This window comes from Cnephaeus nilssonii (genome assembly GCF_951640355.1).
Source record: "Cnephaeus nilssonii genome assembly, chromosome: 20".
Lineage (NCBI taxonomy): Eukaryota > Metazoa > Chordata > Mammalia > Chiroptera > Vespertilionidae > Cnephaeus > Cnephaeus nilssonii.
In genome coordinates, this window is record NC_137091.1 from 9,967,212 (window position 1) to 9,984,245 (window position 17,034).

General features: G+C 44.6%; 1 protein-coding gene across 1 annotated transcript; it reads left to right on the forward strand.

Moving 5' to 3' along the window:
- Positions 1-4,747: 4,747 nt before the first annotated feature.
- CHST4 (carbohydrate sulfotransferase 4) lies at positions 4,748-16,136 on the forward strand. Its single transcript, XM_079759528.1, has 2 exons — positions 4,748-4,809; positions 14,384-16,136. Exon 2 carries the CDS (start codon positions 14,402-14,404, stop codon positions 15,548-15,550), a length of 1,149 nt encoding a protein of 382 aa, XP_079615654.1. The 5' UTR covers positions 4,748-4,809; positions 14,384-14,401; the 3' UTR covers positions 15,551-16,136.
- Positions 16,137-17,034: the final 898 nt, after the last annotated feature.

The following is a 17,034-nucleotide window of genomic DNA, read 5'->3' on the forward strand; positions in this document are numbered from 1 at the left end:
GAAAGCTTGGATATCAGACACTGGCATTCAAATTTCTTCCCGGTGCTATGGAATACTGTAGATCCTTGGGAGCCCAATATCTAAACCTGTTGACTACCACCTAGTAGTGACCAGAAGATGCTTTTCTTTGGCTGCTTGGCATTCTATCAGCATGAATTCCTATCAAGGAAAAGATGGAATGAATTATTTAGGGATTATGCTATGTTTGAGTGACCTCAGATTCAGGCAGGCTTCAAAAAAGCATGAAGAGAACATTAGAAAGGTCTGGATTAAAATTACCAGAAAAGCACTGGCTGGTGTTTCTCTAGAGTGTTGGCCCGCACACCAAAGGTTCACATATCTGTGTTGCAGGTTCAATCCCTGGCCCCGGTCAGGGCATGTGCAGGAGGCAACCAACTGATGTTTTTCTCTTACATCGATGTCTCTCTGTCTCTCTGTGTCTCTCTGTCTCTCTGTGTCTCTCTCTGTCTCTGTCTCTCTGTGTGTCTCTCTCTCTCTGTCTCTCTCTCTCTCTCTCTCTGTCTCTCTCGCCCCTTTCCTGCCTCCCTTCCACTCTCTCTAAAAATCAATGGAAAAATGTCCTCGGGTGAGATTTAGAAAAAGAAAAAAACTATCAGTATTCATCAGCAATTACAAAGATGCTGTTTCTCTCTTTTACTTTTACGGAGGTTAGTAGACACCCCCGTGAGGTCAGCAAGGGCTAGGGATTACATGGTGGGACAGGGCATTTTGGCAATTCTTTGCTCTTTATGAATGTTAAATTTCTATTCCTATAATTAGAAAGAGTTCTGCCCTGCATGTTGACAGTTCTCAGTAGCACAATAAAAGGGAATATACTCAATAGTCCTGCTCCATGATAATGTAGGGAAATAGCACTGCTTGATGAATAGGCCTGGACTTTGATCCCACACCTAGGGTTCAGTCTAGACTTCACACCGTATGCCATAAAACTGGATATATTATTTAGCATCTCTAAGCCTCCATTCTATCATGTGGAAAATGTGGATCATACACCGTAAGGTCATGGGAAAGACTGACTACGATATCCAACTACGTGTGAAGTGCAGTACCTCGCTTGTTGCAAGTCTGAACAAACAGCAGCCGTAACTGTCTTCTTTCACGGTCTTCATGCTCCATACTGACTTACTGGGAATACCCTTTGTTTTGGATGCCCTGGATTTTTAATTACTATGATCTCCTATTTCTAATGGCTGCTTCCAGCCCAACCTTTCCAATAGTTCTACCTGATTTATAAATCACAGACTAAAGGGGCTACGATCTGTGGTATTACATGGAAGGTAAGAGATGGGGCAGTTACTTGTACTGAGGATTGTGCTAGTTGCTTCGTTAATTATTGAGATCACTGTATTCCTCACAGACTTCTATGTCATAGGGGAAAAATTGGAAAGAATCTAAATGTCTAATAATAGAGCACTAGAATACTGGCATATGGTAAATCCTTTCAAAGTAATGTTTTCCATAAATATTTGTTGAGATGGGTACATGATTATGATACAGTGTGAACTGAAAAAATCAAAGCCAACCCCCCTCCCATGTCCCTATGGAAACATGTCAGGAGACATGTCTAGAATGTGTAGTCATAGCTCTTAACCAAAAACAATTCAAATGTCTGTCCATTAACAACATCATGGACAAATCGTGGTATATTCACACAGGGAATATTATCCATATTAATAAAAGGGTAATATGCTAATTAGACTGGATATCTTCCGGACATCCTTCCTGACAAACCCGGGCCCGGGCGAAGCCGCCCGAGGTCCTGGGCGCCTGTGGCTGCGGCTGGCCCAGGCAAAACCAGCCGGGTCCCAGGTGCCTGCGGCTGGCCAGAGGGAGGGAAGCCTGGGTCCCGGGTGCCTGAGGCCGGCCTGAGGAGGGAAGCCTGGGTCCCGGGAGCGGGGGCGGAGGCAGAGTGGTTAGGGGCGATCAGGCCAGCTGGGGAATAGTTAGGGCAATCAGGCAGGCAGGCAGAGGGGTTAGGAACCAGCAGTCCCAGATTGTGAGAGGGATGTCCGACTGCCAGTTTAGACTCGATCCCTGCAGGATCAGGCCTAAACCAGCAACTGTACATCCCCCAAGGGGTCCCGGATTGAAGAGGGTGCAGGCCGGGCTGAGGGAACCACCCCCCTTGCACAAATTTCGTGCACCGAAATTTAAATATAAAAGGCTAATATGCAAAATGTCCCCATGGGAGTTCGACCAGGAGACTGGGAGTACCATTGCTCACTATAACGTGCACTGACCACCAGGAGGCAGCTCAGAATGAAGGAAGGCCCCAGCCAGTGGCCAGCAGCTGGGGAAGGGAGGCCCCGGCCAGCAGCCGGAAAGCCCCAATTGGTCCTGCTCGCCAGCCAGGCCTACAGACCCTACCCGTGCATGAATTTTGTGCCCCTGGCCTCTAGTACAGTAATAAAAAAAAAACAACTATAACTATGTAATAATATGATGAATCTTCTAAGGATAATGTGAAATTTTAAAAAGCAAAGCACAAAAGAATATATGGGACATGATTCTATGTAATAAAGGTCAAACTAGGGAAATTTTAATTGTATTGCTTAAGGTGATAAACTATAAAGAAAAACTAGGGCCGAAACCGGTTTGGCTCAGTGGATAGAGCGTCAGTCTGTGGACTGGAAGGTCCCAGGTTCGATTCCGGTCAAGGGCATGTACATTGGTTGCGGGCACATCCCCCGGTGGGGGGGCGGGTGCAGGAAGCAGCTGGTCGATGTCTCTCTCTCATCGATGTTTCTAGCTCTCTATCCCTCTCCCTTCCTCTCTGTGAAAAATCAATAAAATATATTTTTAAAAAAATAAAAAAATAAAGAAAAACTAGGAATTGCCACGGCTGGCGGCTGGCATTGCTCAGTGGTTGGAGTGCCGGCCTGCATATCAAAGAGTCACAGGCAGATTCCTGGTCAAGGGCACATACCTGGACAGGAGTTTGAATCCCCTGTCCCCCAACCCCTGTGACAACCAGTCCAAGTGTCTCTCTCTCTTCCTCCCTCCCTTCCACTCTCTCTAAAAATCAATGGAAAAAATATCCTTGGGTGAATTTTAACAAAAACAAAAAAAAGTTTTTTTAAAAAGTGGTAGTGCCTTTATATTAGTTAAATTGTACCTTTACGCCTTACTTTCATAATGTAAATGTTTTAAAATAAAGACCAAGGGAAAACAAGTACAAGCCTATATTTTCCAGTGTGATCTCAAGTACACAGATTTCTGCATTCGTGGAGTGGGGGAGAGGGTGTGTGTGGGAGGGTGGATCAATAATTGCTTTCTCTGGTTAGCAAAATATAAAGGAATTTATATTGTTTCCTTATATATTTTGTATTTTTCAAAATTTTTAATAATCAGCAAGTATTACTTTGAAAATAAGAATACGAGCAAAACCACCAACTGCCCAGTTCTGGCTCTTCAAGTTATATCCCTGCACATAGTACAAAGGAAGAGACATTTCTCTCCTCCCGCCGGAGAGAAATAGGGAGGGAGGAAGGGCCACACAATTGAAATCAAAACAAGGAACCACCACAGGGCTGGTCATCTGTGCCAGCGATAAGGCCTTCAGGAGCTCAGCTGATGAAAACCAGTAAAGACACTTCCTAGATTACCCCAGAACTCAGACAACTCTGCCTGCCTGCCCTCTGTTTCAAGGCCTGGAAAATGAGCCAGCAGCTGTGTAAGAAGAAAGCGGTATTGTTTGATTAATAATAACTATCACTTCTTAACTCATTATTGTCATAATATCACATTGGAACACTACATGCATTAATCCAATCATAATTGCTCACAAAAATTCTGTAAGGTGAATATGTATTTCACACTGATATTTTACACCTTATTTTAGTGATATGCCAGGGCTTGAAAGAAGTGGAATGACTTGCCCAGATGTCTGAATCCAAAGTCAGTAACTTTTATACACTCCACTACAATTTACATGTATTTGTGCACATGTTGTAGAGTTTTCTCATCTATTGTTTTACACTCACAGCAATCATGTAAAATAGCTCAGAGTAGCTCTGCGATTTGCCCAAGGACATGCAGCTAGAAAGAAGCTATATTCTTTGATGTTAATTTATTTCTTTTTTCTTCATGAGGGACAAAATTTTTTCCCTACACCCCGACTAAATGCCAATGCTTCTATGTCCTCCCATACATGCAGATTTTACATTTAGGTAACACACCTAGTTATTACTTCCTGCAAGAAGGACAGAGATATTGAATATGATACAGAAGTAAAAAAATAATAATAAAGAAAAAGTTAACCCCCTTACTAACATGGAGTGAGCAGTCAGATGCAATCCAGACATAGCTTTCTCATCACCCCTCACCCTTTGTTTTTGCAAGAGATAAGGTTAAGATAGAAGACAGGTTTCACAGTCTGTGGCATTTTGGTTGTAACTATCGGATGATTTGCTTATCAACCTCAGCTCCCAGTTTTCCAGGGCCCCCCTCTGGTTTTCACTCTGCCCTAAGGGCGTTAACCTTTCAGCTGCTTAAAGGTGTGAACATTCCAGGATCCTCTCCAGTCTCCCCAGCCCTCGAACCTCAGAAGGCTCTCTGGGAGTAAAGGCTTTCTCACCCCTGCCTGGAAGGTGGGTCATTTCTTTGGCAGAAGGGAGAGGGCAGTGGAATTTCCTTTGAGAAGGGATGGGTATGCAAAATGCAAGGAGGAGGAGGAGGAAGCGGAGAGGAGAGTGAGTCAGAGAAGAGAGTGAGTCAGAGGAGAAGAGCTGTGGGGCTTGGCTAACAGTGAGCCTCTAGAGCAGTGGGGAAGCTTAAGCCATTAACAAGGTAAGAACAGTTTTTTCTGTATACACCTCCAAAGCAGGGCCGTTATCCCAGGGCCACAGGAGTGGGTATCAGGTCACCGGGACGGCTAAACTGGGAGGTCAGTGATAACATAAAGGGAGGGCGGCTGACAAAGACTCACCTGGGAATCAATCACCCAGAGAAAATGCCAGCTCCTGCCAGCGGCTCCTCCATCCACATGGCTCCATCCCGAAGAGGGTCTGAAAGAGCCCAGAATGCCAGCAGGGCTGTTTTGATGTGTATTTTGTAGCCAGTCCCCTGAAGCATCTAACTTGTTCAGATCCTGCTTCGGAACTCAGGTCTCTGTACTTCCTGCGGCTTCGCTGTGCAGGTGGTGGGGGGTGGCAGACCAGAGGTGCAGGGAGCTGCAGGTCTTCCCTAACTGAGGTGAAGGGTAGTGTGATAATTGAACATTCTGGGACCTGGAACCCAAAAGACCTGAGTTCTGGTTCTGGCAAGGCTATTTTCACCACTAAATCAATTAATCAAAGTTTAGTTTGCTTATTCTAAAAAAAATGGGGGTGTGGACCACCACTGTGCTATACAGTCGTACCTCAGAGACATTTCTGGTTCTGTTCCAGATCACAGCAATCAAGCGGGTCTCACAATAGAGCAAGCTGTAATCTTTTTACTGGTGGAGGTCTTGCCTTCAATTTTTAAAAAATGCAGTATCTGTCCCTGGCTGGTGTTACTAAGTGGTTAGAGCATTGGCCCACGCACTGAAGGATCACAGGTTTGATTCCAGGTCAAGAGCACATACCTAGATTGCAGGTTGAATCCCTGCTCAGATCCCAGGGTCGAGGCATGTACGGGGGGGAGGGGAGGGGAGGGAGGAAGGACACAAACAATTCACATGTCTCACATAGACGTTTCTCTTTCTCTCTGTCTTCCTCTCTCCCCCTCCCTCCCTCCTTTCCGCTATCTCTAAAAATTGATGGGAAAAATATTCTTGGGTGAGGATTAACAACAATAAAAAAATCACAGTATTTGTGACATGCAATGAAGTGCAATAAAATGAGGTATGTCTGTATATCTCATTGGATTATTGTTATGTCTGTGGCTAAAAGAGCTTTCAAAGTTGTGGAGCGCCATACGAATGGAAAATAAGACTAAGTTATGAGATCAGCACATCAGCCAAGGTAGATGAGATCTCTCTTATACAACCTTGGAAAGTCTGGAACTTCTAACTGGAGTTGAAATATTTTATATATGCAAAATAAAAATATCTGGCCTCTGTCTTTCTTACCAGGTCAATGAGGACACTTTAAGCAGTAAAAAATGCTTTACAAATGTTCGTTCGTTCATTCATTCATTCATTCAACAGATGTTTCTTGAGCACCTTCTATGTGCCAGGCACTGTTTTGGGCACTAGAGACATAGCAATGGCAAGGACCCAGGTCCCGTCTTCTTGGTCCTTTCCGTCTATATACAGTCTCTTACCATATGGACACCTTGTGCCCGGGTGCTTATCTCCACAGGTTTCCCAGGCCTACAGCTGTATGTGTGGGTGTTGGTTTCCTCAACCCAGCTCTGCTCTATTTGTTCTCTCTCTTCTCTGTTTGTGCAAATATCTTCTGCCATCTACAACTCCTGGTTGGAGAGGCATAATCCCACTGGGGAATCTAGGTTAGGAATGTGCCAGGGGCTGGAATACAGGGCTCAAAAATTGAAATCTGTCTGTTTTCCTCTCAGATTTATTTTGTTTCTAAAAGGCTACATGGTACCGATTTGGGGGACATCTATAATTCAGCCCTCTGTAATCAGGCTGCTCGATGGTGTCGCCAATCTGGTGCCTCATGGTCCCTGTGCCTGACACACGCGCCACCCCTATGTCAACATCCTAAAGTTCTCATGACTCTTCAATGACGGAGTATCTTTTGTGTGCCAACATGATACCACTTGCCCATCATTGGGGCAACATGTTTTTAAATTTTTTTTTGGGGGGGGGGCAGTGATGATGGGATATGCTGAGGGTTTTTTCTTCTTTTACTAACAGAGCTGGTTACAGCAAGGGAAGTGTTCTGAGTACTCTGTTGCTCTGCAAAGGGGCTTTTATTTCTTATTAATAAATGTTTCTTAACATAATGTTCATTTCCCCCTAGTTTTAATTAATACATACTCAGTATAGTAACTATGTTTTTGGAGTGAGGTTAACTGTGCCATATTGGATTGAACCTATGCCTCTGATGTATATATTAATATCCTGCTCCATGCAATTAAGACAGTATTGGTTCTGTGCTCTATACTCAATGGAATCACCTAAATTTTAGTAACTGGTACTAAAGAGACATTCGTGTGCATTTTAGAAGAGGACAAGTTTCTGTCTTTGATGCATCTTGTTCAGTTATCTGCTTTGTAGTAACTGCTTCTTCCCACAGTCAACTATTTATTTACTCAACAAGTATTTATTGAGCCCTAATCACTTGTAAGTTTTATGTACCTGTAGATAACATGAGACATAAACTTTACCCGTAAGTTACAATCACCAGGGGGAAGACATTCATCTACAGCTGTTTACTATAGAGTGAGAGGTGGATGCAAATGGAAAGTTTGGGGAACAACTAAATGTTAGAGGAAGGGAGATAACTTTCAGGGAGAAAGGAGCTATGTGGGCAATCTTGAGGGAGGAGTCATCTTGCAAATGTCTCGGGGCTTCTACATAACAGGGCAAGTTGGGAAGAACTGAAAGTGAAGTCTGGAGCCTATGGTACCAAAAGGAGGGGAGTGACAGGTAACCAAAGATCAGATCATGAAGGACCCTGGGTACAAGACAGGGATTTTGACTTAATCCTGTACGGGTTGGAAAGTGTGGGGGAGGAAAAATAATTTTTCCTTCTACACTTTTAAATTATGGCTGAAATAATAATCAAATTAACATGAGAGAGATTAACAGGAGAAAATGAATTGAATTGCATAGGTCCAATTATATTTTCATAGGGGGTTCCCTGAGCGTATGAGGCCCAAAGACAGATTGGGCAGTTAAGGCTTATATGCCATCTTGAGCTAAGGAGAAGGGAGCTGGAGGGGTTGTGGTTAGGACTTCAAAAGGCAGGAAGGTAATTCACATAAAGATGGAAAAGCAAACAAGTGCTGGCTAGGATGTGCAGAAAAGGGAGCACTAGTGCACTGATGGTGGGAATGCAGACTGATGTAGCCACTGTGAAAAACAGTATGGAGTTTCCTTAAAAAATAAAAAATGGAACTTCCATTTGACCCAGTGATCCCACTTCTGGGAATATATACCAAAAAATCAGAAACACCAATCAGAAAGAATATATGCACCACTATGTTCATAGCAGCGTTATTTACAACAGCTAAGATTTAGAAATAACCCAAGTGCCCATCAGTAGATGAATGGATAAAAAAGCTATGGGACATTTACACTATGGAATGCTATGCAGCTGTAAAAAAGAGGGCTCTCTTACCCTTTGGGACAGCATGGAGGAATCTGAAAAATATTATGCTAAATGAAATAAGCCAATCTGAGAAAGACAAATATCACATGATCTCACTTATTTGTGGAATCTAATGAGCAGAATGAACTGAACAACAAAATAAGACCCAAAGCATGGAGGTAAGGAACAGACATACCTCTCTCTATGTGGGGTTGCGGGGACCAGAAGAGATAAACTAAAGAACTTATATACTTACATGCATAGCCCATGGACACAGGCAATAGGTTAGTGAAGACCTGGGGGGTGGGAGGGTGAGGGTGGATAGGGGCTGGGAGGAAAGTGAGAAAGGGGGGTGGGGGGAATGGGAAATATCTGTAATACTATCAACAATAAAAAAATATATTTTAAAAAATTTAAAAATGAATGAAATCCTGACAACATGTATGAACCTTGAGAACATTATGCTAAGCAAATAAGTCAGTTGAAAAAAGACAAACACAGTTGACCCTTGAAATGGAATTGAATTGCACAGGTCCAATTATACGCATGGGTGTGTGCTTTTTTAAAAAATAAATACATATAGCTCTATAAAAAAAAAAGATGGAAAAGCAAACATTTAGTACGTAAGTGTTTGCTGGGACATCTTTAACAATGGGACCCAGAGAGGACTTTGATCATACTTAGTTTATAGCAAACTACAGCTATCTGTCAATAAGAGGCTCCTGGCCTGAAGCAGGTCTTCTAGCTAAATGATTTTATTCAATTAGGTTAAAGGCTAAAAGTTCTTTCTGAGTCTCTGCTTCTTTAAAAAAAATAACTTAAAATAATCAAGATTCCAAAAGTCATAAATAATTTGGGGTGGTAAACTCCCAAAAATTGTTGAAGGATTTTAAGGAAGGGAGTGACCGATTTGCACTTTAAAAGGGTAGTTTTGGGCAGCAGTGGCTGATGGGTAGAGCTGAGGAACAGAAGAGAGAGGCTGCTTACTGGCAAAGCCAGGATAGAGATGAGCAGACTTAGGATTCGGACAACAGAGATTCAAGCATGCAACTGAACAGCCAGAAAAGAACACTTGGGAAGGTGGAGCAGGGACTCTGAGATGGAGGCAGTCAAAGACTTCCTAAAAATGCTTATCAACGCCAAGGACTACAGAGGAGATGAGTGCAGAACAATCGGGGAAAGGTAGTGGCTAGGTTAGAAGAGATTGCTGGTTCCCTTTTCTTCAGGAGCCACATCATCTCGCTTCTCCCAGGGTCTCAAGAATGTCCCTCTCGCCTGGCTGGGTGGCTCAGTGGGTTGGAGCATCGTCAGTACACCAAAGGCTGAGGATTCAATTCCTGGTCAGGGCACATACCCAGGTTGTGGGTTGATCCTGGTCAGGGTGCGTACAGGAGGTAACTGACCAATGTTTCTCTCTTACATCGATGTTTCTCTCTGTCCCCCTGCCTCTCTCTCTCTCAAATCTATATAAAAAAAACATCCCCTGGTTAAAAAAAAATAAAGAAGCCCTAACCAGTTTGGCTCAGTAGATAGAGCATCGGCCTTCGGACTGAAGGGTCCCAGGTTCGATTCCAGTCAAGGGCATGTACCTTGGTTATGGGCACATCCCCAGTAGGAGGTGTGCAGGAGGCAGCTGATCGATGTTTCTCTCTCATTGATGTTTCTAACTCTCTATCCCTCTCCCTTTCTCTCTGTAAAAAATCAATAAAAGTATATATTTTTTAAAAAGAATGTCCATCTCTACCACTTATTCCAATCTCTGCAGAGATGAGCTTTGCCCAAGATGCACCTTAAAGCATTCCCTAGCAGTTCTAGTTAGCCCGTCATATTGCCTAGATCCAGGATGTGCCTCGATCCCAGAGATAAGAGATGGAACTCACTTGACAAAAGCATACTTTCTTTCTGGCCAGGGAAAGTGCCCATGGAAAGAAAAAAACAGAGAGAAGTCAAAGGGTTTCCATGGGAATTCCTGAGAAGCAAGAACGACTAACTTCTGAGGACAACTGGGGACAGAGTCAGAAGGCCCTGCTCCAGCTCTGGAAGAGAAGGGGCAAGAGGCCAGGAGCCAGGGCCCGCAAGGAGGGCTCAGAGCTATGGAGCCCACTAAGGACACCGAGTTGGCTCAAAGCTGGGACTATGGAGAGGAAAGGGGTAATCTTGAAAAGTTTACTTGTCTAATCCCAAGGAAAGGTTAGCCTTTTCCTGAATTGATGATGGGCCCTGCTTATAAAATTCTATCCCAGTTTCCTTGTAATTGTGCACAGGTCAAGTTTTTCTCCTCTTCACTTTCCTCTCTTTTGCTCCATTGTTTCCTATCTTTGTTCCAAACTTTTCCTCATGCTCACATTGCCTTTGGGAGAACATCTCTTGCTAAAGTTACCTCTTCAGTATTTGAGGGGTAGGAGCGTTATCAATAATGGCCTAGTTTCTAATCATTTCCACTTGGGCTCAAGTTGAAGAGAACTAGGAACACACCTTTGCTGTTCCTGTTCTAACCGTAAGGGCCAAGGCAGGGATTACCACTCAGTGGCGTTTCCCTCGCACATAGCAAAGCACTTTTTGGCCACCAAGGAGAGATGATCCTCGCTGGCTCCTTCTGGCACATGTGGAGGAAACGCATTGTTGTAATGAATGAGAGAGAGGGGTTTCTGTGCCACCGACACACAAGGCTTGGCTTGGGTCATTGCACACTTCCCAGAAGGTTCAGGGGACTTCCATGGGAAGCCCATGAACTGGCCAAGAACGCTCTACTATAAACTCCAAATGTCACCTCTGAGGCTGCCCAATTCTTCCTCTGAACTCCACTCCCTAGAATCTCTGGAACTCTGGACCTACAGCATGGCTTATGACCAGTATGACGGCTTTATGAGCAATAGACAACAAATTATATCTGTACTCTGACTTAGCAATTCTGTTGCTAGGGAATTAGCTTATATACATGAGTAATGATGTGTGAATATAAAGGTCATTATTGAGGTTTTTGAAATGGCAAATAACCCAAAAGTCCATCAATGAGAAAACTGGTTAAATAAATTGTGGTATACCCACACTATAGTATTCTATTCTATTCTAGTGGTAAAAAAAGAATGAGGAAACACTTTACATATGGCCATGAAAACTCTCCAAGACATACTGTTAAGCTAAAAAAGTGAGGTGTAGCAAGGGTGGGTTAACTTGCTACTTTTTGCATTATAAAGAAGGAAAAATGAAGAACACATATACATTTGAATTTTCTTATGTATGCAAAAAAAGCAACTGAAAGGACATAATAAATGAACTCAGTTTAATAAATGAACTCAGTTGCTATCTGGGAGCAAGTTTGGAAATGGGCAGATGGAGGACAGGTGTTAGAAGTAGACTTTTCACTGACGGATGACAACACACCAGCTAACAGGTAAATATTAGCTGTTAGTAAATAGAGAAGAGGTTACTGCTTCAGAAACAGATAAACGTTTTACGTGTTCTTTCCCCCAGAACAATACTGTGGCCTCTTTAAAAAGTATGTCTCTACCTGTGTTTACAAATAGCTCTAGAAGTTTTCTAATTTAGAACTAGGCCTCCTCCACAGACACAACTCCTTGTCACAGGATTTCCCCTTGCCTACCGTGCAATATGTGACAGACCCGAGTGACAGGCAAGGCTGTGGGCTGGCAAGTACTCCCCTTATTTCCTTTCTACCTGAAGAACCTTAGGAAGCCTTCTTTTAATTCTGAATCTGTGAACTTAATGTCCATAATAATGATACTTTTTTTGAATACTGTTTTTGTTTACTTGATTGTGGGTGTTTTTTTTAATTTTTCAATTACAGTTGACATTCAGTATGATTTTACTTGTTTCTGGTGTACAGCATAGTGCTTTGACATTTATATAATTCACGAAGTGATCCCCCAATATTTAATGATATTTTAAAAAACAATTTTGCCGAAACCGGTCTGGCTCAGTGGATAGAACATCGGCCTGTGGACTGGGGGGTCCCAGGTTCGATTCTGGTCAAGGGCATGTACCTTGGTTGCGGGCACATCCCCAGTGGGGGGGGGGGGGTGCAAGAGGCAGCTGATCGATGTTTCTCTCTCATCGATGTTTCTAGCTCTCTGTCCCTCTCTCTTCCTCTCTGTGAAAAATCAATAAAATATATTTAAAAAAAAACACAAAAAACAATTTGAACCACGTGACTATTACCTAGTAAAAACTTTTTTAAAAATTGTGATAAGTCCTGTCACCAGGAAAATAGCAACCCTGAATCCAGCTCCAGTTACTGTCTAGAAATATATTTTCTCTTCTTTATTAAAGCTTGAAGGAAGAACTTCTGGGTTATGTAGTGATATGCAAATTAGCACCTTGCTACTATCAATATTTTATCCTTTGTGAAATAAGCTATTTTAGCTCTTCTTTAAAATACCGATTTTTAGAGAGATAGGAAGGGAGAGGGAGAGAGAAAGAGAAAGATCAATGTGAGAGCAGAATATCGATTGGCTACCTCTTGCATGCCCCGCACTGGGGATCAAGCCTGCATCCCTGGCATGAACCCTGATTGGGAATCAAACCAAAAACCTTTGGGTGCATGGGATGACACCCAACCAACTGAGCCACACCAGCCAAGGCTATCTTATCTCTTAATTATTTATGTCAGTAAGTCACCCAAAATGATCCAGAATCATCTCAACCCCTGAAGAGGGTTAAGATCTCCCTTGGAATAGTATTCTAGTATGATCCTGAGAACCATGGTCTTTGCACACAAAGCGAACCCTGACTGTGACAGGACTAGTTCAGGATTCCCACCAGTCTATATGAGCCTTAGAAAGAATCACAAAGTGAAATTCGCTTCTCTAAATATTTAACACTAGAGGCCCAGTGCACAAAATTCATGCACTTGGGGGCGGGGGTTCCTCAGCCCAGTCTGTACCCTCTCATAGTCTGGGAGCCCTCGGGGGATGTCCAACTGATGGCTTAGGCCCACTCCCTAGGGAGCCTAAGCCGTCAGTCAGGCGTCTTTAGCGCTGCCGCAGAGACAGGAGAGGCTCCCGGCTTCTGGCTCAGCTGTGCTCTCCCTATGGGAGCGCACTGACCACCAAAGGGAAGCTCCTGCGTTGAGTGTCTGCCCCCTAGTGGTCAGTGTGCATCATAGTGACTGGTCATTCTGCCGTTTGGTTGATTTGCATATTACCCTTTTTAGGATCTAACAACTAGCAAATCAATCTAATATACTTATTCTGTCAGACAAAGTTAGTTTACTGTTACCTACCAGAACATTTTTTAAATAATAAATATCTTAAATGCTTGATGAGATAGCATTCCCTAGGGTTGCCCAGTACACAACGTGCCTAACCATCCTGGGCAGCCCTGAGTAGGTTGTGTCAAGTGGTCCAGCATCCCCCAAGCAGCAGCACAGTCCCTAACAGGCCACAGTATCATGACTGCAGCTCAGGTTGCCTCACCACACTTTTCAGAGTTGGCTGTAATGAGACAATTCTACCTAAGTAGCTTCAGATAATTTATTACCTACACATAATGTGAGGTCAGCACTGGGTCAGCTCCCCATGTTCCTAGTCCCACGGGATGAGACCAAATCAGGGGACCACGTGTCACTGAGGCGATAACTCCAAACTAAAGCCAAGCAGCTTTGTAGCTTGCAGCCGTAACCTGCAAGTCCTGTGCTTCACTGAGATAAAGAAAGGTAATGTGGCAATCTCAAGAAAAGAGGGTGGGTGATGGCCTCGTGGTAGTTCTTCATAAGCCAGCTTATCTTCCTTAGTTCCCGAAGGAAACATAGGGCTTTCAACCACAACTTGGGCCAGACTGCAATTAAGCTTTGCCTAGTGGCCTGAGTGAAGACAAGCATGTCACCAGGGTGCCAGGGTGGAGCTGTTCCCTACACTGATGAAATACGGCAGAGTTTAGAAATTTGTCATAGCACAATGGACAAGGAAGACAAGGAGAGATGAGGTAAAGAGCCTAAAATAAACAGAACTTATTGACACACTAATTGCAAGAGACAGGAATTGATTCTGAGGAGGATTTGTACAATTGGTTGCAAGAAGGCTCCAGCTCTCTGCATTGCTCACTGGTGGGGGTCGGGGAGAAGATGGCCTTGGCTGAGGAGGGAAGAGAAGGCAGACACCAAAACAACAGCCCAACACAGCCCCTCTGCTTGTTCCTTAAAGGTCTTCCACTTCAGCACGATGGTACTGCCCCCCAAAATGAGGCCACTGCTGTTGTTCCTGATTTTCCAGATGGCCATCTTCGTTCTATACGTCCATTTGTACAACCACAACTTCAACTCCCTGTCTACGAGGGAGGAGCCCAAGCCCATGCATGTACTGGTCCTGACTTCCTGGCGCTCTGGCTCTTCTTTTGTGGGGCAGCTTTTCGGGCAGCACCCAGATGTCTTCTACCTGATGGAGCCTGCCTGGCACGTCTGGATGACCTTCACACAGAGCACCGCCAGGAACCTGCATATGGCGGTGCGGGATCTGATACGGTCCATCTTTCTGTGTGACATGAGCGTCTTTGATGCCTACATGAAACCTGGTCCCCGAATACAGTCCAGCCTCTTCCAGTGGGAAACCAGCCGGGCTCTGTGTTCTCCGCCTGCCTGCAACGCCTTCCCAAGGGATACCATCATAGCGGGGGCTCACTGCAAGATACTATGCAGCAAACAGCCCTTTGAGATGGTGGAGAAGGCCTGCCGCAACTACAGCCACGTGGTGCTCAAGGAGGTGCGCTTCTTCAACCTGCAGGTGCTCTACCCACTGCTGAGGGACCCTTCCCTCAATCTGCACATCGTGCACCTGGTTCGGGACCCCCGGGCGGTGTTCCATTCCAGAGAACGCACCACAAAAGAACTCATGATTGACAGCCAAATTGTGATGGGACAGGAGCAGCAGAACCTCAAGGAGAATGACAAACCCTACTATGTGATGCAGGTTATCTGTCAAAGCCAGATGGAGATCTATAAGGCTGTGCAGACCTTGCCCAAAGCACTCAAGCAGCGCTACCTGCTTGTGCGCTATGAGGACATGGTCCAGAACCCCCTGGCCCAGACTGCCCGAATGTATGAATATGCAGGGTTGAAATTCTTGCCACACCTCCAGGCCTGGGTACACAACATCACTCGAGGCAAGGGCACGGGTAGCCACTCCTTCAAAACAGATTCCAGGGATGCCCTCAATATCTCCCAGGCCTGGCGCCGGTCCTTGCCTTATGAAAAGGTTTCTCGACTTCAGAAAGTCTGTGGTGATACCATGAACTTGCTGGGCTACAGCCTCGTCAGATCTGAACAAGAGCAGAGAAACCTATCGCTGGGTCTTCTGTCTACCTGGACCCCTTGAGAAGGCTCCGTCCCCATTGGCACCAGCCTCAGCCACATTAACTGAAGGCTGCTTATGTTTGAACCTTGCTTATGTCTCTGCTGGTATACACGTGAGCTCAAGCTAGGCCCACACATGCTCAAGCCAAGAAAGCTTTATAGCTCTATTCAGGTCTAGAAAAGAGACTCAGTAACTGTGTGTGTGTGGCACATTCCACCACTGGAGAAGGAATACTGCCATCTCTCCTTAGCCTTCCTATCTGTGTATACCTCAGAGACTTCGTGGCTGGGGTCCGATTTGGTACCACACAGCATCAGTGGAGTAAGTCCATTAACTTCTCTGTCCATATCTTGCCCAATGGGAAAGGAGGGACAGGAAATGGGTCTTCCAGGAAAGAGCCCATCAGTCCATTCCATAGGGATGTGAACTCTGAGCTCTTACAGAGTTCCCAGTGGATTCAAAAAGACCGTGAGGAACAGAATTGGACACTCACCCATGAGGTTGGACATCAATTCTCTGTTATCACAAATATGAAACAAAATCTCTGCACAACAAAGCAAGCTCTTAAGTTTATGGGGTGGCTGGGCCTGATTTTCATGTCATTTCTCCTCAGTGTTTTCCTAATACATAGAAGATTTCCACCTGGGAAGCTACCATCTGTTAACATTAAAATTCCAAAATAAGATTCTGTTTGGAATGTCCTCTTTTATGTTTTCTAATTTTCTTAACAGTAAATACTCCTTAGAGGATCCCAACCTAAGAGCATAATCATCTACACAGATATTTTTTCTCTTGTTATTATCTACTAGAGGCCTGGTGCACAACATTCGTGCACTGGGGTGGGGGGGCGTCCCTCAGCCCGGCCTGTGCCCTCTCGCAGTCCAGGACCCCTCAGGATGTCCACCCTCCTGCTAAGCTGGCAGTCGGACATCCCCGGAGGGGTCCTTAGCACTGCCGCGGAGGTGGGAGAGGCTCCCGCCATCCCCGCTGGGCTCGCCAGCCTTGGCTGAGCACCGCTCCCCCTGTGGGAGCACACTGACCACCAGGGGGCAGCTCTTGCATTGAGCATCTGCCCCCTGGTGGTCAGTGTGCATCATAGCAACTGGTCATTCCACTGTTCAGTCGATTTGCATATTAGCCTTTTATTATATATAGGATCACCCACACATAGAAAAGTTACCAAGATGTCCAGTGTCAGATGATAAAGTAAGTCTAAACTGATCAATACTAATTGACACATTGCCCTCTTAAGAATTTGTAGAAAGTAGACAACCAGCAACCAAGCCCTTTCTTTCTTGTGTGAGGCGTAAGTTGTAATGATACCATATGCATCACTCTAGAGTCTGGGCAATGAAATTTTTTAATCTGATCCCTCAGCCAGAGGACCTCAGTATGACTGGAGATACTGAGCCCTTCCTAGTCACCTCTCCTAACAGGAAAAGTTCTTTCTCTCAGTCTTTGCGACATTCCTCAGATCTAGCTGTGTATCAGAATCATCTGTAAAA

What these genes read in the sequence shown, in the direction of transcription:
- CHST4 (XM_079759528.1), top strand. Translation starts at nt 14,402, where the DNA reads ATGGTACTGCCCCCCAAAATGAGGCCACTGCTGTTGTTCCTGATTTTC.